The sequence below is a fragment of the Mytilus galloprovincialis genome, chromosome 2, assembly GCF_965363235.1.
Source record: "Mytilus galloprovincialis chromosome 2, xbMytGall1.hap1.1, whole genome shotgun sequence".
Classification (NCBI taxonomy): Eukaryota; Metazoa; Mollusca; class Bivalvia; order Mytilida; family Mytilidae; genus Mytilus; species Mytilus galloprovincialis.
The window spans coordinates 50,188,297-50,212,975 of record NC_134839.1 but is presented as its reverse complement, the minus strand read 5'-3'; the positions used below and the strand labels follow the sequence as shown (position 1 = coordinate 50,212,975).

Genomic DNA, 24,679 nt, shown 5'->3' with positions numbered 1-24,679 from the left:
TTAGTCACAGAATGTTTTATTTATTTGTGTTGTATGTCTGATGTGTATGCATGCTTACACAGTTTTGGCTGCGGGATCACAGTAATTGCTATGTTAACCAATTATGTCTGTGTGGGTTGCTCAACCAATTTGGCAATATTACTGAACATTATATAACATAGATAACATACAATTTTTTGAGTCAAAGGATTCATAATAATCATTGGTAACAGAGGATTTTGGATCCTAGTTTGCGGTTAAGGGTTTCCACAAGCCATTACGTCAATAAAATACATAAAATCATTATTTTAAGACAATATATCCCACATGTGCTGACTAAAAGCCTAGAATGTACTGTTATGAATAGATTTGTTCGACCTAGTAGTACGGCTATCAAAATAGATCGATTCAATAACTGAGTTATGCCCGTTTTGAAATTTTATGAAACAGCTGAAATTCAAGTCTATATTTAGTATAACCAAACTTTGTCTTTTTTGGTGTGTAAAACATCCGAATATGAAAATTCCATAAAGATGTCCGAGTATGACCCGCTGTAGGCTAAACTTATACTACCAAACATGCTTGAGTTTGATACTGGCAGTAGAGTATTAACCATGCTTCTTCTCGCAAATTTTTTGTCATTGTGTTTATCAGTAAATAGTTTTTTTATCACGTAAGTTTGAATTTACAGCGCTTTCTCTTATGCATTTTGTAAAACCTAATTTGTTAAGACTCGTTTGAGTTTAAAATGCTTTCAAACAGAACTTTGATCATAGCTGCACGCCACTAGCATTACTAAGGATGTTGTGCTTGCGTTACTGTTGGTATTTTTAGCCATATGATAGACTTTTGTTAAATGTACCTTGTGTTTTATAACGTATACTATATGTATATAAATAACGAGAACATAATTGTGAATAATTTATTAAAAAGGCAAGACAATTGGTGACAGCTCCATCTTAATTTTACAATATAAATAGTGAATTTCGTCTTCATCCGTCCGCGTACTATAACCATAGCAACAACATACTTTTTTTCTCAAGTGAACAAAACATGGTACCTTTACCAGGACCAACATAGAAAGCTTAGTACATAACATTGACAACAATTGGTAAATATTCCAAAAGCATGAAATATATATATATATAAACAAAATAATTGAGAAAATTTTGACGGAAAGACAAAATTGCATAAAAATTTAAAAAATAAAGGCAAATGTATATAAATGTAAAAAAAATCTCTAAAAGTTCTGTCACTCATTATATATATATTTATATATAAACCTCACATTCTCTCATTATCATTCCATAATATCACAAACCCTTTGATCTCAATAGAAGCGACTAATACACCTTGAAATAAAGCTAGGTTCCACTTGTTTTATGGTTTTACTACTGGCTGCAACTGCTCTATATAATTAAAATTTAAACAAATAAAATGAACAGTTTTACAATATTTTTATCCAAAACATTTTTCAGCAAATTCTGAATAAGGTTCAATAAGCAATATAAATCAAGCCAGATTATTATCTATTCACTGCGCCAGTCTGTTCTTTAATTTAATTGTAGGCTGTTTTCTGTCTGTGGGTTGCTTTTTCCTATAAAATAAAAGCATATTTATCAGTAAATACATTGAAATATAAATGTGTTTTAGATCAAACTGTTATCAAATATAAATGTATTGAAAATATGCAAATATAGGATGTTGGATAATTTGAAACTTTGTGATGTTATCTCATTGATGCTACCCCATATCTCCTTTGGTAAACTACCTTCTTTGAGTAAGTTGTTCGACATTCGAGAGTAAATACAAGATGCATTATAGTTAAATCAACACTAAAACTTATATGTTAAACTTTTGATCTCCGCTTATAACATGTCAACAAAGTTAAAAATTCTCAAAATAAATCATAACTGATGAAAGATCTCAACGCAAACAAAAAGATTCTGTGAAAATATGTTGGTTTTTCTTTTTATTGCTTTTTCCTATTCTAAAAATGATAAGCTAAAATATCATAAGCTGTTCATTACCTCTCTATTTTCGTTGATAAGTGATGTTTGGACATTTGATCCCACACCCCATGTTTCATAATCACGGAAGACAAGGTCGTTGATTCCAGCATCAGATGCAAATCCACGTGCGAAAATCTATAAATAGTCAAAAAATATTTTAATTAGTTCAAGTCAGTACATGGAATTAAATTATGTCACTTTTGTAGGATCAGGATTGGGTTCAATTACTTCAAGGGAGTAGATAAACTCATCATAGATTCTTGGACTGACACTTAATTTTTGCGCCAGACGCGCGTTTTGTCTACAAAGGAATCATCAGTGAAGCTTCAATAAAAAAAAATGTTAAAAAGGCAAAATAAAAAAGCCTGTGACTGTCCCTCTGGTATCTTTCGTCCCTCTTTTACATGTATGAGACCTGAACGTCCAGTTATAAGATTTGAACATCGATAAACTATTTTTGTCCTTAATTGATCATAAATGATGTTTATTTTAATCTTGCATGCTTTAATTATTAAATTGTTGGTTCGCCTGCATTGAAAATTGGTACCAAACAAGCAAATTATTCAATGTAGAAGTTCCAAAACCTACATACATATTAATAGTCTTTCATTCTTTGCAAAAAGAAAAAAAAATGTATTATGGTTGAAATAGATTTTTTTTTATATCTTTAGTATATAAGATATGTTATAAGATAAATGTCTTATTTCAAACATGTTATAAACCAATTTAGACTACCTCTGTTGTAGTTCAAATAATAATATAATGTATTGAGGTAAATATACTTAAATTTAGTACTATAATAGTTCTTCTGAACTAAATAATTAAACTTACCTTAACAGACTTGTTTGGTTTCAAAATAAAGTTTTTAAATGTGTAGACATATTCCTTTTGTCCATCAAGCTCTCGTTTCAACTTCCAGCCATCTAAATTGATCTCCTATAAGGGAATAATCAGCACTTATCAATACAATAAATATTTGAATGATAGTAAACATTATCCAATGCATTAAGAAAATGCATTGCAAAAAAATATTTAATTTTTTATGTTATTAAATATCTTTGTTATTTGAAAATAAATCTTATTTGATATATGCGTGATTTGTAAAGAAAACTTTTTAAATATCTTTGTAATTTGGAAAAAAAGATACAACTGTCTTTTGGAAAAATATGAATGCTACTTTTTATTGTCGTTTCTAATACTTTTTTCAGATTTTTCAACCTACCCGTCTTTGTGCACTGGTGTTTTCTAAAGTGATATATTTTCCTTCTGGGTGTACTTCAGCGATTGAGACTGGTCCTGTCGATGTTTTCTGGTATGTTGTCTTAGCTGATACTTCTCCCCTCATCATTTTCATGGAAGAGTGGGAATCTAGAAACAATAGCACACATTGTCTTTTAATACATAGTTCATTACGATTAACATAAGTAATAATAAGCCATTATGGGGAAAATATTCGCAAGCGTCATTGAAATATACAGAACACTTCTGAAACAACAAATATGACGATTATATGAAAATCAGTTATCCTCCAACATGACTTGAAAATATTAAACATGCAATACTACTGACTTAAAGCATTGTATTTAACTTTTGAGAATATTAAACTTGATATTTTAAAATTTTACACTAACAAATATTTTTACGGTTATGGCTCATATTGTAGCAATTTATATATAATTAAAAAAGCTATATAACGGTATAACATGTGAGTATAACAGCTATATCATAATTGTTACTACGTCTGGAAAGAAGTTTAAATTTGCAGAAACAATTGTCTTAAAACAAGCTATTACATAACGCAATAGTAAGCTGTAGAATAATAGCTTCTGAGTATATATGTAATACATGCATAAAAATTAACAAGAGATAGTTCGTCTAATGAAATGAAACTGTTTAAAGATTTCCAAATATCATTCAAAGTATTTTTAAACGTGTATACAAAGTTCTTGATTAAATGTAAACATGTAAGTAAAAATAAATCAAAGCACACGGAAGCAAACTAAAGCTCTCTGAAGTTAGAAAAATCAACGAACAAAAGATTAATGAGAATGAAATTATGTTTGAAATGAGAATCTTCCCTCTTCTTATATCGAGTGTAGTACTTCCATTTATGTTACATGTTTAGTAGTATAATAGTTTAAAACAAAATATGTGTTATACATGAAATCATTTTATAATTGCAAAAAAAAAGTGTGTCAAGCATTTCAAATTTTCCAGATTAATGAAAAGTTTCTTAAAATAAAACAATAAAATAAAATAACTATTAAACGGATGTAACATTCATGAAAGTAAACATGCATCTACCGATATGGAAGAGAGCAAAACTAGTCATAGTACTATCTATATGGCTAAAGCTTATGTACCCACCACCTAAGCTCCACCAACCATGGTAAAGTGGCATAAAATGAGGGATGGGGAATTGGATAAAGATTTTTCATTGATGACATAGATTACCCAGTAATTCAATATATAAAATCACATATTTAACTCTTATTTATATCTTCATGAAAAATTAAATATACTTAATTTCAATTGTTAGAAAGTGAAATTACTATTAAAACGGTACTAAGAATAGGTGCGTTTATTTAAAAAAAATATGATGGAAACGTGCATTCAATATGATTATTTGTATGTTAGTAAAATAAAACTAGACCGATATAATTCATTAGTTGTATATGAGAATATACATGTTTATCTTCCATAAATATAATAGACAAGTGCATTCAGTAGAATAATTTGACTGTTAGTAAAATCGACCGATATAATTCATTAGTAGATCCACTAGCTCCTCTATTCAGTGAAAAAATTACGAACCGCCCTTAGTTTCGTATTCTGAGATCATTTCAGAAAGTTGGGCTGCTCCTCTACTTTGTGTGTTCATGGATTGTTCAATTACATTCCTCATGCCTACTCTGTATGGAAGAAACAAAAAGTAAAAATGAACAAAAGGAAAGGAAAACAACATTCACCAATTGCAATGTGTCTGAAAGTACCTTCCGGATTATTATCAGGTGGGTCGTCCGGATCACATGCTTCCGGTTGGACGGTTGGATTTTCAATCTCTACAGTACCTATAATGTCTATAGGAAAATTTTCATCGTTGAAACGTCTATAATAACTTGCTCCTCGTATTCGTTCTAATATATGAGACCTGTTATGTGAACAAAATGAATGAAGACAATGAATATTAAATGGAACAATGACTCAACAAAATGCACAAACATGCAGCATCAAAGTTTGACAAATTGGCAGGTGAACAAAACAGTGTATACATAAAGCATAAGTAACCTTCATCATTGTCCATTTCATCGTTCTTTTGGTTCACATTTTGATTATTGTCTTCATCTAACGGTCCATCACCATTTACAGTTTTCTTATCATCATGACCAGATGTTTCTATAATATCTCTCGTTTTTTCGGCGATTGTTTGGCTTTCAGATTTTGATGTTTGATTCTCGTCTTGATTTTGGTTAGCACTGCTTATTTCTGAATGATTTGATTTTATCTCATCGATTTCATGAACATCGTTTTCATCTCTACTTTGTCCTAGTTCTTGTGGCTTATTTAATATGTTGCTTTTTGGTTCCTCGTTTAGATCTTTAATTTGCTCGGTCTGATCCTGAATTTCAATTCCATCATTGATTTTTCCTTCCTGTTTTATATCAACTGCATCTGCTGTTTGTTCTAGATTTTTATGTTCTATGGTTGTACTGGCTTCTGTTCCCTGTTTATCATGAGAAGAGACATCATTGCTTAAAACAACATCATGTCCTATGCTTTCGTTATTGATAGTTTCATCTACATTGATTTGTTTTGTGTCATCCATTTTATTCTGTTTTGATATGTCATCAAATTGTACTTTTTTATCAACATCAATCTCACCAGGAGAAGCTTTAACAGCAACAGTACAGTCATCAGATTGTCCTTTTGAATCACCATCGCAACCGACCTTTTCATTATTTTGTGTTTCTACTGTTTCCTTTGAAGACGCATCGGGACTTTTACTCAAATCATAAGTACCGACTTCATTATTTGGATTTTCAATGATATTGTCATTTGTTTTGTATGTTACCGAATTATCAGTGGTTTCTAGTTGAACTTCGTCCGATTTGTTACTTAGAACGGGATCTATTTTGGTTTCCTGTGGCTTTGGATCTGCTGATACATACTCCTTGGCAGATTGTACAACAACTTTACTGTCGTCAGTTTTGTCGGAAGTTTTATCATCAGTTACCGACTGTTTTTCTTCAGGCATATTATCGTTCATAACCTCATCATTAACTATTTGATCGGGCTGGTTAATCTCTGACTCAGATTGTTTGTTAATTGAATCACCATCCTCTACGTCTTTTCCAGAACTTTCCGTACAAATTTCTTTTTCTTTGTGATCTAAAGGGGACTCTAAGCTTTCAAGTTTAGATGCTATTTCCTTTTTGTCATCTAATCTATCACATTCGGCATCATTTGTACCTTTTACCAAAATTTCAGTGCGAATTTCATGTTCTTGACTCTTCTGGTTAAAAGGGGACTCTAAAATTTCAACTTTAGATTCTATTTCCTTTTTGTCTTCTAATATCTCACTTTCGTCATCCTTTGTATTTTTCTCGGAAATTTCCGTACGAATTTCATTTTCCTGCTGACTCTGATGATCCAAAGGGGACTCTACAATTTTAACTTTAGATTCTGTTTCCTTTTTGTCTTCTAGTATCTCACGTTCGTCATCATTTGTACTTTTCACAGAAATTTCGGTACGAATTTCATTATCTTGCTGTCTCTGATGATCCAAGGGGGACTCTATACTTTCAACTTTAGATTCTTTTGACGTTTTGTCTTCTGGTTCCACACATTCCCCATCAGTTGTACATTTTGAACTTTCTGTTGGATATTCTTGTTTGGACATTTCGTTAGGTTCAAGCGTCTCCTCTGGTGTAATGCATTTAACTGTTTCTTGGTCGCTATACGATTTCTGTTCTACTTCCGGTTCATTTAATTTCGATCCCATTCCATCATTCATTGTTGTTCCAATAGCAGGTGGAATTTCATCGTCTGGAGTTATGTCCCTTTCGGTCTGTTCATCGTCAGCAGAAACACCGGTGCTATATTCGTAAGACGGTTCTGGTTTATAGTTTACTGGTGAGCCACGAAAAACACTTCTGATATTATTAACATTTATTCCAAGTCGTCGTAACCGTTCCACTCTGATATTTTAAATCCAAATGCAGCAATAAAATTGAACAACCACTTGTCATTACAAATAGTAATTAGATCAGGTATATATTAAACAAAAATTCATATTATTATCTTTTCATATGATTAAGTTATGTGCCTGGTATGTAAAACAGGTACTTATTGATAATTTAAAGAAATCATTTTGCTCATTTGCAGTGATAAATCAATTGAAAAGCAAATTCTTGAAAATACCGTCACCTTTTGAAAAATCATTAGGTTGAAAAATCATTAGGCAGAGTTTGGTTAGTGCGAGTGCAAAGAGTTTTTACCTATTAAACAGGTCACTGTAAAACATCTTATACATAAAACAAAGCATCACAATATCTACATGTTAATATTATGTGAAAGAATAGTACAGTTGATTATGTATCTAAAGAGAATACTATCATTTAATGATAAACAAAATGTTCCATTACGTTTTGAAAAGATGCTATTAAATGGACAATATTAAAAAGCCAATATTTAAAATTTAATAATTCCATGACGTTGTTAAACCTTTTTTACGCTAAAACTTGCCTTTAAAAGTCTTTTTGTAATAAATAAACATGTTTTGTTCTCATCTCTCATTTAGATACTGGTATTGTGACTTAACTTTAACAATGTTTTTATACTCCGAGTAGTATTTTACATTCACATTTCTTTTTCCTTATAATTCATCAAATTGACTACTAGTATACTTAAAAGATTTATCTTGTAATTTATTTTTGAAAGTCAAAAATATATTTTTCAAATTAATATGAAACAGTTTTATACCATTTTTATCTTATTTCTTAATTTTGTTTATGTAATTTTTTAAAGAAAGATAATATATTGCAAAGTATTTTACTGTTTTCAAATCTTATAAACAAATTGTTCATGATAATCCTTCTTTTCGTTTTCCTTGTATACTCGACAACATGAAGAAAAAAGAACAAAAAGCGCTGCATTCTGCTTTCTAATTTTATCAAGTAGCGTTGATTAACTTTGATATGTACACTCATCATTATCTTATACTCATTATATTGAACCAAATGTGCAATAATTGAGCACTAAAGAAAATAATCATTAAACAAATTTATCTTGACTTTTAGAAGACATTAACGGAACAATAAAAGAACAGTTTTTGTTTATAACAAACCTGCTTTCTTCACTCTCCAACAGTTTTCTGTAAGCGGCGATCTCAAGCTCAAGTGACAATTTAGCATCCATCAATGACTGTAACTCGACTAAGATTGCTTCCATTTCTGATCTAAGGTTGGTGATTTCTTCCTTTAGTTTAACTGTCTCCATCGTGTGTTCACTCTGTATGCTCTCATATTCTCTAAGCAAGCTGTTGTATTGGGATTCTAATTGGGCATTCTGGTAAAAACATGCTTAGTTGAATCAGTTTCTCATAAATATTTGTATAACTTTCAGGCAACTGTGTATTGTATTTGTAACGTTTCAGGCTTATTTTACATTATTTTCACTATTTACACCTTTTTCAACTTTTCAATGAAAAAAATGAAGTTAAAAAATTGTTTTACGACCGAAAACCATGAAATAGAAATATTTAATGATGGTAGCTACAGAATCTTTCAGTATGTCGAATAGTTACATCTATAACTAGAATGACGGATTATAAAAGGATAATCGTTTATTTCTATCTTCAGAAACTAAGCTGAAGTATTAAACTAGAAAGTACTTTAACAGATAGTAAGCTGAAGTATTAAACTATAAAGTACTTTAACAGATAGTAATATGATCACAGACATTTTTATTGAATTAAAGCTTTCATTTGTCTTTGTGTTGGGGTTCTTTATTCAATGTACAAACATGCACCAATATATTGGTATGCCAACGTTAATCTAGGTAAATTAAAACCTTGAAGACTCCATCATAAGCATGTCTGGCATGTGTAATATCTAATTTGTATTTAAACAAATAAAATATGTTATAACTATTAAATTAATGACTTACTCTTCCTTCCAAATCGGCAAGTCTTCCCTTCAGGTCTGAAATGTTCTTTACTAATTTCTTGTTTTCTTCTTTAACATGTGTAACCTCCATGTTTTGCTTAGTGGCACCGGTACGGAATTCTTGGACCTGAAATGTCCAACAAAATAATTATGTGGCAACAAAGATTTGAATTTTAAACGATATGCTTTCGTATAATAAGGTTTCGCCCTTCCAGAAATAACACAACATACACTTGAACTTAGATTTACATTACCAGATGATCATCTTTTAGTATATATCATATAGCCAAACAAAAATATGCAGAACATTTTAGATATGTCTTAGCAGCAATAGAGTTATCGTTCGTTCTACAGAAATCCCACAACATTGAGTTACTTTGGTACACCCATGAATTAGAAAAGCAAATAAAAAATATCTAGCAAAATTCTTTAACATTCTTTTTCACATATATTGATGAATTCATATCTCAGATGTAGATGATGTCATATATCATATATTGATGATGTCATATTTCATTATCTTAAATTGTGAACTTTAAATTGGAGATATCGTAGAGACATATATTCTCATTCTTCCATATATAGAATAATTGCATTTTTTGTCTGATAATGACTATCGGCAAAATATCAAGCGATCCCGCTTGTTTTCCTTAAATGCTAAAAATTACTGATAAGCCATAAAGATTAAAACATTATCATATGGCTAACCTATCCTAGGTCGTCTCTGTTTACATCAAGACGTTTGGTCCTGTAAAATCGACTACTCTCGTAAAGAGGTAATTTTTGCTAATTTGGCAACAAACTCGGTTGTTCACTCTAGTCCAACTTGACATTTAACAGAAATTGAAATGTCCAAATGATGTACAAGAAAACGCAAAAATAAACCTCACAAACATATAAAAATCGAATCAATTTCGCAAAAATAATCAGTTACACATTAACTAAGAAAACATATGAATACTAACTTTAGGTATAGTTATCCTTCACATTTCTAAACTATGGAGAAATATGTCAAATCGATAGGGTATGGTGGGGGACGTACAAAACTCTAAGGGAATCAACGGAATCGATATTCCTATTTTTCTATTTTTGTTATCACATTTCAACATAAATTGTTGACCTTGATTCTGCTCTACAATAAAATTAACGGTACTAATTTTCTTGCACCAGATGCGCATTTCGACAATACATGTCTCTTCAGTGATGCTCGTGGTCAAAATATTTGAAATCCAAAGCTTATTTAAAAGATGAAGAGCTATAATCCAAAAGGTCCAAAAAGTGTAGCCAAATCCGTGAAAGGAATCAGAGCTTTTTGCATGAGGGAGATACATTCCTTAATTTATAATAATTCTATCATTTTGTAACAGCAAATTTAATAACACAAACAATCCTCACCTTAAGATTGTAGTAACTCTCCATATCACCTCTCAACTGATCGACCTTGTTGTCATATTCAGATTGAATATCTCGGATAGCTTGAGATAACTCGCTCTTCCAGAATTCTCTGTTTTCTTCTGTGGTGTCTCTGTATGCCAAAGCTGCCAATTCTTTGAGTTCCTATTTTCGAAAATATTTAATATAAATTTTATGTAAACGTTTTCAGACATTCATCGAAAGTATACTTTGTACATATACTAGTTGTGGGAAAAAAATCATTACAATAACAGCAATGTATTTCATATTCAATAATTTTTTTTATAAGTAACTCTTACAGGTAATGCTTATGGTATATCATAGCGCAACCTACTTCCTATAATGATTAGTTTATCTATTGTTAATAAAAAGAATGTATTGCTCAATAGAAAGCTGCCAATGAAAGATTACGTAATGTGATTATGTACAGAAAAGTTACATTAGGTTCACAGTTTTTCTGAGTATTGGAAACAGAATGGAATGTCTATCTAAAATGCCCTGGTTATGCACAGCTGTTTTCGGAACCAACGTGCAGATTCTTATTCTGCATTGTGTCCTTATTTATGATGTGATTATAAATTGTATCCAAAACCTTTTTTTTATAAAACCAAAGCAGACTTATTCTGACACCAATTGGATGAAATTGGCAGAAAATATTTATCGTTTATTGTATAGATGGTTATTTATTTATCTGCATGCTATTTTCGTTTTTTTATTTAGGCAAAGCAGATCTCCCTTATGTATTATACCATCGGATAGTTTCAGCTAGACATCCCATATTAATCAACAAATTCAATATAACTTGGCAGTATATATAGAAACTGCTGAATTGTTTAATATTTGGGTAGTTTATATGCAGTGTCAGCATATTGATTTGACTTAATGCTGACCTGGCAATATATATTACCAACAGCAAGTAATGGGGTATCTAAAATATAAGACTCCCATGTGGCCGATAGAAATTGTATATTCTTCACATTTGTTTATTTAATGACGTCTGTATGTTCTTCTGTAAAACAGTATGTCTGTCTACAATATGGACACATCATAAATTAATACTTTTATTTCATTAGATGTTCATGACGAGTTCGATTGTGTTTTGAAGTATCTATCAATTTCATCTGTCTAACCATTATTTTAAGGGAAAATATTATTATTATGTGAGGTGGTCTGATAAACGAATGACCTTTTCAAAACGATCTTTCAAAAAATGATGTTTGCTTACGTCGCATGTCATTGTGTTAATTAAGCTTGACTACAGTAAAGTGTTCAAGTTAAATATTTACAGCAACTTTTTCACGTTAATGCACTTCGCTTTACCTGTTCATGGACCTTCTTCAAGAACTCCATCTCTTCCTCAAGTGTCTGTCGTCTGTTCTCAGCATCTAAGTGGTTCAATGTTTCATTATTCAGGTCCTGTAAAATAAGATAACTGTTAATGCACTGAAACTAATTACTAAATGTACTAGGATACTTTAGGTTTCTTGGTGTAATGAAACATAACTGTGTTAAACAGCAATCTAAATGGTCTTATAAAATAACAACAAATCAATAATTGAAACATACTTAAGTCATATCAAATTGCTCTAATCAAACATCATGAATTAATAACTGGGAAATGTCCAAACTTATGTACGTAAATAAATGCAAGCCAAAAGCATATATTTTCATTAAGAAGATGTGATTTGTGTCACGTTTGTGCTAATTGTCTAAATTGTTGAGAAAATAAGAGATGGTGCGGTTGGGAACCCTCAAATGTCGAGTGGTTCTCCCACATTTAAATTGAAACAAATGCAAGTTTATTATGTTATATGCACTACTCTGGAAAAGGAAATAACTAACACAAATCAATAGCTATCTGAACGTTGATATTTGGACAATTGAAAAAATACTAAAGTAATTTGTTCCAAATATTACAAACGCATGAATCATTTATTGATAAAGGAAACAGATGGATAAAGCAACAAATCTGAATTATCAAGCGCACTCATGATCAAGTATTGTTGCAAAATTGCATTCCAATTTTTCGATTAAATTAATCACAAATATAACAGAATTATTTGTTCCTTTTAGTTGTGCTATTGTCAAGAATACTTGACTTAGCAGTTTGCAATTACTTTATATTCGACCGTTACATAATATTGTTATAATTTGCGTGAACGAATTGTTAATTCGACGTTCCGGAATACTAAAATGGCAGTTCCCCGTAATTGGTGGAGAATATAAGAAAGCTGCAAGTGGCGTAGATGTGTCTGGATAATAATACAATTGTCTTAGAGATATATGGCAAAGTAAATTATTGTAGATAACCAGACATTACAAAATAAGGAACGTGTCTAAGAATGTTAAATTGATGGTTCTTGCACGTTAACGAGTTCAATCAACTCCTGACTTTGTATGGGGTGTAATTTTGTGTAGACATTTCGGTGAGTTATCGCTCGAATATAAAACTTGACTACAAAATTGATGCACGAGATGTTGTGATACAAAATTATGAGGTATAGAAATGTATTTGATACATATTGTCTGAAGATTGTGATTTTTTTCTCTAGATAAGTCTTTCCTTTTTCGGCGTAAAATATGTTTTTAAGTGTTGTTCGTAGTATCTCAATCGACTTCATCAACTTTAACTTCTATAGAAATAGTGTTTGTACATTATAGATCTTGATAGCAAATTTACTCGATGCATAAATGATTTAAAAACTGGATTAATTATATATTCATAAAAATGCTTACATACATGTAGTAAATTAGATTGATCAAAATGAGAGAGCCGCAAACTGAACACACTTTATGTTAATACAAAGAACTATAGAAGGGTAAATAATTTCTGTCACCTGAAGTGGCATCATAACATACCCTCTAGAAAGTTTAAAAGAAAGGAAAAAATAATCAAACGTTATTTTTTCTACTTACTATTCTTAATCTGTCAACCTCGCTTTGGAGTTTGTTGATCCTTTCTTTGTCTCTTCCTCTTTCTGTCTCAAGTGAACTGATGGTTCTTCTGAGCATGTTAATCTCGCTTTCATAATCGGATAATTGTTGGTTCAGTTTATTTATCTGTTCTTGGTCAATTGCATGGTATTTCTTCAAATCGTCCATTCTATTAAAATAAGCATGTTTAGTGTAAATTTTCTATAATAAAAATATAGACCGGACATAACTTTTCTATGAGGAGCAAGTGCTTACATGTAGGTGTATATAAATTATTATTCAATTACAAGGCAAGTATTACTGTTGTTTATATGGCGTAAGCGTATTCATACATTACGCGCATATAGTCTGAAATTTTAACTTTATTTGTACGAGCTTCATGTACAAAAGGGAAAAAAAAACTTAAGATCGGCGTTAAAATGTTTGGTATTCTATTTATAAAGGTTGAATTTCTTTTCAAAGAAATTAACATTGCTTTGAGGACCACAAAGAAGCCTCCAAGTTTGAACTGCTACGAGAACAGAAATACATGTATTACCATTCGGTCAAAGCAGGGTACAAACAAACATTTATGTTCTACGAATATCGTGCACATTTTTGTATGATACAGCGATTAAAGTGCAGTTGCATCGTGGGTTCTCTGCAGTTTCTTTATTAACAATGCAAAACAGATTTTGAGAGAAATATTTCTTGATAAATATTTTGAAGTGTTATCACTTTAATCACCCAAACCATGCAGTATTGCAAAGAATGTCAACAAAAACTTATTTTTCATCATATTAATGTTATGAAAATCAATACAAGTTTTGCTTGGTTTAATTTTGTATTTTCAACATGTTTCCGACAAGCGATAATTCTGAGGTTAAGTCAAGCGAAGAATGAATAACAACAATACGATACAAGTCTATCAAATAGTCAATACGGTTTTGTTTGTGTTTTGTTATATAACAGAAATTTGAGTTTTTGATTCATTAATTGTGGATTGAAACGGCCATAAACTTTATATATATATTTATGATGAACGTCACACAAACCGCACTCACATCTGCCTATTGAAGTAGCATGCAGCTGATAATGGTGTTTACAAGCTACTTTATTTAGACTTATATGCATATAAATGTATCACTGAACTAGTATACATATTTGTTTAGGGGTCAGCTGAAGGACTCCTTCGGTGCGGGAGTTTCTCGCTGCATTGAAGACCAATTGGTGGCCTTCGTCGGCTCTATGGTCGGGTTGTTGTCTTTTTGACACATTCCCCATTTCCATTCTCAATTTTACTTTCAAATTAGATGGCATTCAAGAAAGTATGGTGAGCAAAACATTAACAAATGCTGACTAAACACAGGAAACTATAATATGTTATTGTTTTGGAGGACTCTCGGGATCTTTCCAATCTATTTTACACTACCATTGATAGATAGTAAAGCTACTTTGTATGTAATTGGTTCAAAATTATGAATGATCTTCGATCTTTTTAACATTTATCCTTGGTTAAAAGATTATTTGAATGAAATACTTCTTAACATATGTAAATATTGATTTGTTAACTTATTTGGCAATGTCATATTATGTATTATTAGGTTTAACTGGTGGAGTCGATTCGGGGTAGTCATTTGTACGGATCTATTCATCGCGACTGGTGTCGGCTCAATGCAGAGAAAATGGCGTTCAATGCAGATGTCAAGTTACATGTATTTTTTTTTACTTTTTAAGCTAAAAAGCAGGATAAACTCAAGATATGATAGGCTTTTGATAATTCAAACTTTAAGTATGACAAAGTGATAATAAAATTTGAAATATCAGCGTGGGTGTTTGTGTAATCTTCATGCATGTGTCCTTTATCTGACATCTGCATACATTAGTTTTCATTTGTAATCGATCCTTTATGTTGAATCTGCATACACAAGTTTTCGTTCGTACTACTGTAAATTTCTAACCACCAACTTATTATAGTTTAAAACTAATAATGAGATAATTCAAGGTGAAATATACTATATTAGTGTAGATTTAAATAGTATGGTCTACCGAACGTATTAGTTATGCCGTTTTAAATCATAGTATAGATTTTCTGGTTTTATGAATTAATAGTGACTGAAAATTTAAACTTGTTTTCAAAGGGTTTGTATGATAAATATTTTACGGTTGGTGTACTACAAATGTACAACTACGGCCTACTGAAAACATCATAAGTATTCTAAGTTATTAGAGTCCTTCACCTGTTCAACCTCCGTGTGCTTATATATTAATATTATAACAAAATATGGTGTTACTCATCAATTATTATTACTTGCATGGGTGTGAGAAAAAAAGTTGTGAATGCACCAATCGTTTGCCAATTTTGACAAAATGTAAGGTTAAAATGATTGAATGTTTCATATACAAGCAAGCCCAATATTATATTTCTACATGTGAATATTTCAGGTGCAATTAATGTTCATGAGTGACATTTGAAAGTGAATAGAAAGAGTATCAGAGTATAAGACTTAAATTTTAATGAATGGAAGACCTGTGAGATTTTGAGGACAGGTATGGGTGATATGAAACATGATATCCCAAGTCCCGTGTTGAAATTGTTCTGCTCGACCCATACTCCCTAACCTTATGCGACCTATTTGATCCATTATTTAAGAAGTTATCGTCCGGAATATGCTTGAGATATTAACAATAACAAACCAAACTATAAACTCTTTGCAGGAAATCTCATTTAAAAGTTTCACCAATTTTTCTTTTGAAAATATTTTTAAATGGTTTGTTCTGAAAAAGAAATGAGTTGAAAAACGTCGTTTGTACGATATAAACCCAAATTTAATTGGTCCAAATCTTTGGAGCTATTCCTAATTCCTTAAATACTTATACTACCCCAACAATTGCATAACGGATTAGAACAAACACCTGTGACCAGATTTGGGGTGTTATAATGTTACTTTTGTTCTACGTCTGCCTCGCCCGTCTCTTAGTCACTAACAAGAGTCGTTTTAATTATTGATTTTGTTTCTTGTACATTTGATCATTTTTTATGGAACTATATTCTGCAAAAGACGGACGATAGATACCATGAGAGGAACGTTCAAACTCACAAGTCGAAAATAAACTGACAACTGGCTTAACAAGAAAAAGGCAAACAGACAAAGAGTAGTACACAGAACACAGCGTAATAAACTAAAGCTGTTCAACACGAACCCCACCAAAAACTGCAAGTGTAGACCCCTTTTATATGAATTTTCTAGACCTTAAATAAATAAGTATTCATTGTTTATATCTATGACCTGATAAGTTATAATGTTCAACTGTAGACCCACCCCCGTTTATATAAATTTACTTAAGCTTAAATAAATAGGTATTTATTGTTTATATCTTTGACCTCATCTCTGATCAATGCTTTATGGATATATATATACGAAAAGTTAGAAATGTATATAGACAATGTATATCTCATTACAGTTACAGTTTCCATTGTGTAAATTAAAAGTGTATACGAGTTAAACACTAGACAGACGTTCTTCATCTGCATCGATATGTAAGTCTTGATATGTCGTTGAAGATGAGGTAATATTGACGTATACATATATATTGCATAGTGTTTAATGAACTGAAATGGTAATTACAGTTTATCAAATGGCTTGTTTATTTGAATGTGTCATTTAGTCTTTATGAACATTCATAAAGTTCTTAAATAAATAAGACTGCATGGCAATACTCAAATAATACAACAGCAGACGACATCTGATTCTGTTGTTATTACGCAATGCAAAAAGTCATGGAAGTCGTAAATTGTATAGGGAGTATAAAAAAACATTAACCCCACTCCATTACCGTCTTAACTTTTCAACCGATTGGCAATTTGTCTGTATTGATGATGATGGAACTTTTTAATGACCTTGACTGCTTAATCAGCCTTTGCACTATCGATAATCTGTGTTGGTCTCTTTATGTCACGTCAGGTCGTAATGACTAAGTCAGACATCAGGCCAGTTTGTTCCACATAGTTATAACGGGAAATATGACTATGCTTATTGTAGCTAGGCATATTATTATATGGTACAAACTCGTTTGATCTATAAGGCTAGATTGAGCATTTAACATGGAGTTGACAGTTTTTATTAACTCATTTATTTAAAGATTTCACATGTAGGCCGAGAAAACATTGGTATGGGAAAGACCTTTAGCAGAAAGTTTAAAAAAAACTTTAATAGGTTAAATTTTTACTTAAAAGAATTTAATATAGTGTACCATTCATTTGAATGGTCAAGAGCAAGAATATTCGTAAGAATGTAATGGGTCATATATAAAGTTTCAATGTATAGGATGTGCGGTTATGGTCTTCTGTTTTTTTTTTTTTAATTCAAAGTTACTTCCCACTAATTTGACCCCATATTTTAATCTAATAAAAGTTTGTATCTCAATTGAATATTAGCACTTGATTATTAAAAATTTAAACTGAGACGTACATGTATAGTATAGTTTTTACAATAAGCTTTTAGATGCAAAGCATAATAGAACATCTACCTAAAAGGCAATTACAATACATCTTTGTTGAAAGAATTATTAATAGTCCAAGTCAGATTAAAAACTCCTGGGGGTTTCCAAGTTACCAGTCGGTCATAAACTGAATGTTGCTGATTCAGTAAAATTTAGTTCTGATAATAAAACTACTTTAGACAGAATAGACAGACAGCTTAATGTTCACACAATTATATGTTTTAGTTTGTCATTTAACTTAAACTTGCATTGTAAAATGCTAGAAGCATTATATATTTATAGCATAGTTGTACGGTTATATTCAACGCTTAGCCAACTATCATGACTATAGATTAATAGTAGTAGTCATTTCGGTAAGAATGTAATCAAAGCTGTCTAGCAGCGATTTCGTGCAGCTTATAAATCAGACTTTATAAAACCTTCTTGAGAAGAACGACCTTTTATAGACTTGTTAAGATGTAAGTTAATATAAAAACAGAAGAATTAGTTGTGCCACAGTCTATGTTTCTAACTGAAGTACAAAACATTAACGTTTAAGATATTCTAGAACACAAATATAAACTTAAGCTTTGCTAATTATGGAAGACCGCAGAATTAACTATAGTGGTTAATTTCTGTGTCATTTGGTCTCCTGTGGAGGGTTGTCTCATTGGCAATCATACCACATCTTCTTTCTAACATTTATTATTCCCATTTTTTATTTAATTGAGCGATTTCGAGCTTAACATGTTGCATAGACATCTGTCTAGTGTTCTATACTTTATGTTTTTGTGTTGCTGTCTTAAAAATATATACCAACCAAACTAACTAACATGCCATTCCCCTTACGTGCCATTTTATTACATTTGAGATACTGTTGAGAAAACCCATACATTCTTACAGAAGCCTGAATTAACTAAATGTAAATTAACTATATATAAACATGACTGAAATCTCTTTCCATGTTTGTCGATATACCAGGGTTCTGTTAATCATCCTAATAAAAAACTAGAAGAGGTGATTATTTCTTTGGCCACGGATCAATATTTGATCAACAAAATATTAAATGTGACATTTGTTGCAATAAAAATAATATAAACTGCATGTGCAGGTGTCCAGAAATGCTCTGGTAATGACAATGATGTCATAGGAACAAGTTATGTTATACTTCTTTGTCGATAAAAATTCTGACCGGTCAAGGAGAACTTTCAATATTTGTCCTTTTAATGTGAAATGATTGCCTATTAGATGTATATCGAAACAAATTATAATTGAATTACTTTGTTAAAGTTATATGAAAGGTATTTATTTAATTTCAATTAAACTCAAAGCTTTCATCAAATATAGAATCGAAAGTTAAGCAAAGAATAGTAAACAATCTAAACAAACATTTGAAATTTATTTGGTTTGTTATAATAAAGTTAAACACTAGAATCGCGATGAGTACTTCTTTGATTTACAGCTATGAAATTGAAACTGTAAAATATTCTAAATTTAAAGCTAACGTTTGATCTTTCTTTAGTAATATACATAACAAGTGCTTTTGTAAGACAGTGTTCTTAGAAGTGAACACCAATTTCCTTTTAGTATTTGTTATATTAAATTATATTTGATTAAAAAATATATAAAACAAATACCAAACGACAATGCATCTTTTTTTCCTTCAGGTAAACATTCTGCAAGACAGCAGATACAAGATTGTTTATATGACAAATCGTGTAAAACCTTTGATATTGAAACACCTCCCAGTTTTCATACATGTAAGTCATTAATCTTAATAACAAACGGGCATGAACGAAAACAAGTGAAGTGATCTGTCCCTTGGGTATAAGTATACAGGTATACAAAACCGTACTTTTGCAACTTTTAGTTTGAAAATTTGAAATTCCTTAATTTGTGTTGTTCATCCCAATTCTTATATATATGCAAGACAAACTATAATAATTTATATATAACGATGATTCAATGAATAGATCTTCTTTCAATATTCAAAATCTTTCAGAGAAAAATCATCGTTAAAATCAAATTATCTTTCAATTTCTATCCTAATAAAGAAAGAAAGTTAATAAGCTTATTGAAATGTTTCATATCTTTTTGTTCTAGATCATCAGATCTAAAATGCATATTAATTCTTATGTATCAATTTTAAAAGAAATGTTTGCATAAACAGATATAAAGTATAGCTTTTGTTAAGAACTGAATATTTGGATAGTAAATATTTTATGTCTAAATAAATGCCCTGTTTGTGTACTGGAGGGTGAAACAAGGCTTGTTCGAGTTTGAAATCCCTTTCAAATTTGTAAAGTGGCTATCATAACTTAGCAATGGAGAGGTGATTATTCTAAATAGCTATCCTAAAGTTAGTTAATGAGGCGTTCGTTCCAAATCGTATACTAACATTCTATTATTTTGATGTATTCTAGTATAAATTAAACGTCAGTACTAAAATACTATATAAAAACACTTTGCATAGTATCACTTTGAATCTGCATAACCATCGTCGCAGCGTTTACAAATTGACATTTAACTTGAATGAAGTTACATCTTGCGCTTATTCAGTGAATTTTAAAAATGTCAACCATTTTCTGAACCAATGTCGTTGACCTTCTTGCCCTTTTAACAAATAAATGTCGATAAATTAAACACAAAAGGTAATAATTTGATTTAGGATAAATGGTAAGTAAACGTAAAGTCCATCATTTAATCACTTTTAATGGCCAATTTTGTTCGACATTGTCACTACACCATAATCTATTTTGTCTTGTGTACCGAACGTGATGAGATCGTCAGACAATTTGTTCGATCGTCTGCAAGGTACCAAAGAAGCAGAAGTTCCAGCGAGATTGTAGCATGGAATCAGAAGTTGTAGCAAGATCGTGTATGCAGCAGACTGCTATATTATGTAATTTATTATTCATGTAGTTGGCCAACAGCTAACCCTATAAAGGGATAAGTCAGATCTAATTTACTTCTATTATACTGAATTTTGAATGAAAAGTATAAGATCGTACTGTATTTAAGCAATAACTACTTTAGCCAGTTTCGATAAGTTCAAGATAGAAGGTAGATTATTTGAAAAGATACCCAAATACTGTTTTGTAAGGTCAGCTGCATTTTTTGAACTACATGTACTGTACTTTTTAAGAAACATGACGATTTATAGCTTAACATTTTGTGTATACACCTGACTATAATAGTTAACTAATGTATGTATGATTTCTTAGTCTACATATCTTTTTTTTTATCTGTGGCTTTTACGTCAAAAGGTAGATATTCGATTATGCACACTTTATGCACTAATGTAAATAAGAATTGAATGGAAAACAAAGCGGCCGAGGAACACAACAGTGCTAATACATTGTGACATGACCACGATAATATTAATTGTTGCTGAACTACTTGAATGGTGTAAACTACAAGCTGTTTAAGTTTAAAGACACCTTTTTAAAGATATTAATTTGCATAAGTCACAACACAGAGTAAAGTTTTCCTACTATAAATATGCTGACATGCAAAATTATGTAACATAACGGTAGACAGGTCAAATCAAGGTAATTATTGTGTTTTTATCATTCAGCTGTTGAATGACATGACAAGTGTACGTATTTACTCAAATGTTAAAATTCACCACAAACTATTTTACTATTAAAAAGTATGAAATACAAGTTTTATCTTTTTTTATTTGAATATTATCTTTAAAAATTGCATTACTACCTAAGGAATAAACATAGTGTAGGCGATGGGTCAGGGAGACTTAACTATTGAAACATATGCAGTGTAGACTAAGATAAACTAGAAGTATTTAGGCCAAAAACCTGAAGACCTCCTACTGACATAAATTCCAAGTAAAATGAAGAACTGTATTGCTAAATCGGTGTTTCTTGTATGTTATTGTTTACAACTCAAAGTAAAGTTTAAAAGACCAGTTGATCCTTTGTACTTAACAGGTTAAACCGGTGCAAAAAGTGTGAAATAACAGATTATGTTAAATAACTGATCACAATAAAGACTATAGGGTCCATTCATAAACATGTATCATATAAAGGTTTAGAATAGTACTTACTGTCGCCTCAAATTGTTCATATCTTCTTGTAAACTGCTGTTTTGGATTTCTAATTTGTTCTTGTCTCTTGTTAAATCGTCTATTAACTTTCTGGCTTCTGCTAATTCCTGTTCGTACATAGATTTGATAGCACTTGTTTCTTTTCCCCATTTTGTTTTCAAGTTTTCTAATTCAGATGCTAACTTCCTATTTTGGGCTTCCAAGAATCTCACTTTTTCGATATAATTTGCAAATCGCTCATTTAGATCTTGCATATCTTTCTTCTCCTTCTCTCGGCTTGATTTAACGGTCTGAACTCCGGAGTTCGATACTTTTTCATAGCCTCCTGGACTAAGACCCTGCATTCCAGATGATCGACCGATTCCATATTCAACAGTACGCGAGTAAACGGTACCACCGCTGCCACCACCTCCGATACTAGATCTCATACTAGGTCCTCCAACTGAAGAACGAGAAACTACGGTAGACTGTCGAGGTTGTATTCCAGACTTATAGTAAATAGAGTCATCGCCATCATCATAGGCAGAAGACGAGGATGTTATCACTGTCCTCTTCTCAGTAATCCTCTCGCTAGACTTAGACATCTTGGAAGGTTATTGCACACTAAACTTCTCTCTATTAGCTGAAGCGAAAATTGAAAGTGAAAGGACCGATTGATGAAGTCAGTCTCCTTATATATGAATGGGAAGAGCCTTCTAGCCGTTGTAACTACCTACAAAGCGCTGTCATTCGACGATAAACAACATCAAATTAATACGTTCACTTCCATATATATATTATGTTGAAAACAGTAGTAATTTATCAAACGATTCAGGATTGGTTTCTGTTGTCACGTGTTACAACACCCATGCCCGAAAACATTTAGTAAAATAAAAGTCTAAATGTGCTCTTGATATGATTCAACTGTAATTAATTCTTCACTGTGCAGGTACGATTGTCCAAAGTTACACGGGGATAGGAGACTCCCACTCTGAATATTCATATATGGCCTTGTATTGATCAAGAAGCAGCCGACCGTTTTCCTGTTCTATAAATATCGTCTGCTACACGTTTAAACAAACAAGAAAGGTCTTAATCATAAAAATGTTTGTGAGGTTCTTACTCCCAACCCCGGAGCTTCGCACAGGTGTGATCATAGTAACTGAAAAGTTAAGCAAATAAAATTTATACTGTTACAAACATAACTTTAAAATCCAGCCATTAACTCTTAAAATCTACAGGTATTCCCGTATTGTTCATTCAGTCATAAAAAATAAGATGTGTATTGATCTACTTTAAGTCATTGATATATTCATAGCCTTAATAACCGTGTAACGTTAGATTTAGCTTAAACATCATAGATTTTACTTTTCAAGCAAGAAGATTGTAGTTTTGATAAAAAAAAAAATTAAAATAATGCGTATCGTAATAACATTGTATGTGACTGACAAGTTGTTTTCCAATGATTTACAAATCATTTACTTATCATATTTAAAGAAGTCTATATCTACAAGCTGTCAAATAAAACAATTAAATTGATTTCTTTCTGTTTAAAAGAGATGTTCAAATGCATATACAGTTAATTGGTTTATAACTCTTAATTGAGTATACATTTGATTTAGCATAAAAAGAATATCGGTACAATAAATTCAATTCAATTCTTTATTACTTTAAGCACATTATGCTTATCAGTGCAAACAATACAAATACATTTTTTTTTATAGCAGAACATACATCAGAGAAGCAAATAAATATCAACGATTGACCACTTACAGTTCGGTCGTATGATTTAGTGCATTAAACAAGAACAAAACAGAAACCCAAAGACAATGAATTTCTCAAAACCGTGAAAAAAATAGTTCCTATTTTAAGAAAATAAAATATCATATACCCCACCCCCACCCCCAGGTAAAGTTAACCGTTTATGAATTCGGCTTTTCATTTGTTAACTCAGTAATCAGTGTTTTTGGTACTGACATAAACTACTACCATTTATTTAAATTATTTACGATTTATAATTGACAAATAAATAAACAATATATATTGTATTCCTTTTATTCCACATTTGGTGTGCACCATTGGTAACACCAGGCTTAGCGTTTGATATTTCATAAAAGGAACGTCTTTACCACTTCAAGCCCAAATACGTGACTGGGGAAATAGATATATGGTCAACTCGACATTTCTGACTGTGCGGGGGTGTTCATCAGCTGCCCCGTTCGGCATGCACAATTTAACGGTTTTAGATGCAAATCTTCTTGTTGGTAGAGTGTCACGCTGCTATACATTGCAAGAACGCTCTATTGCTGGTAACCAACATTCCCATTTCCGGTTGTAGTTTAAATGTAAGATTGTTCTTGTTCCCTCTTCAACCCGGTTTATCTTTTTTCAAAACCTACTTAATCTTACTATGGCTTATCATTTCATATTATTTCCTTGATTAAAATAAGGGAAAAATTCCACTGACCGTTGTTTTAAACAAAAATAATTCAATTTATTGTCGATTTGGATTTTTACTGTATTATGTCCAGCTTTACAATATGAAACTGTTATTAATAGATAATAGTTATAGGCTTCTCTTTTAATGTATAATATTCTTATAATTTCAGTAACATGTACAACTAAATTTTGAAATATCTCATTTTTTAGATACATATATTTTTGACAATGTT

At 31.2% G+C, this 24,679-nt stretch overlaps 1 protein-coding gene across 5 annotated transcripts; it reads right to left on the bottom strand.

The window, feature by feature from the left end:
• Nucleotides 1–887: 887 nt before the first annotated feature.
• On the bottom strand, nucleotides 888–23,004 carry LOC143063782 (70 kDa neurofilament protein-like). Of its 5 annotated transcripts, none has more exons than XM_076236158.1 (12): nucleotides 22,029–23,004; nucleotides 13,487–13,673; nucleotides 11,891–11,986; nucleotides 10,553–10,714; nucleotides 9,159–9,284; nucleotides 8,338–8,558; nucleotides 7,490–7,504; nucleotides 4,985–5,142; nucleotides 3,214–3,359; nucleotides 2,823–2,927; nucleotides 2,010–2,126; nucleotides 888–1,576 (listed from the first exon to the last, which is right to left on the bottom strand). In XM_076236158.1, the coding sequence occupies exons 1-12, from the start codon at nucleotides 22,610–22,612 to the stop codon at nucleotides 1,538–1,540; spliced, it is 1,956 nt and encodes a 651-aa protein (XP_076092273.1). In that variant the 5' UTR covers nucleotides 22,613–23,004; the 3' UTR covers nucleotides 888–1,537. The 5 variants fall into 5 exon arrangements, with proteins under 5 accessions (XP_076092273.1, XP_076092275.1, XP_076092274.1 ...); XM_076236160.1 differs by lacking the exon at nucleotides 4,985–5,142 and adding an exon at nucleotides 4,806–4,903 and having other exon boundaries at nucleotides 22,029–22,994; XM_076236159.1 differs by lacking the exon at nucleotides 7,490–7,504.
• Nucleotides 23,005–24,679: the final 1,675 nt, after the last annotated feature.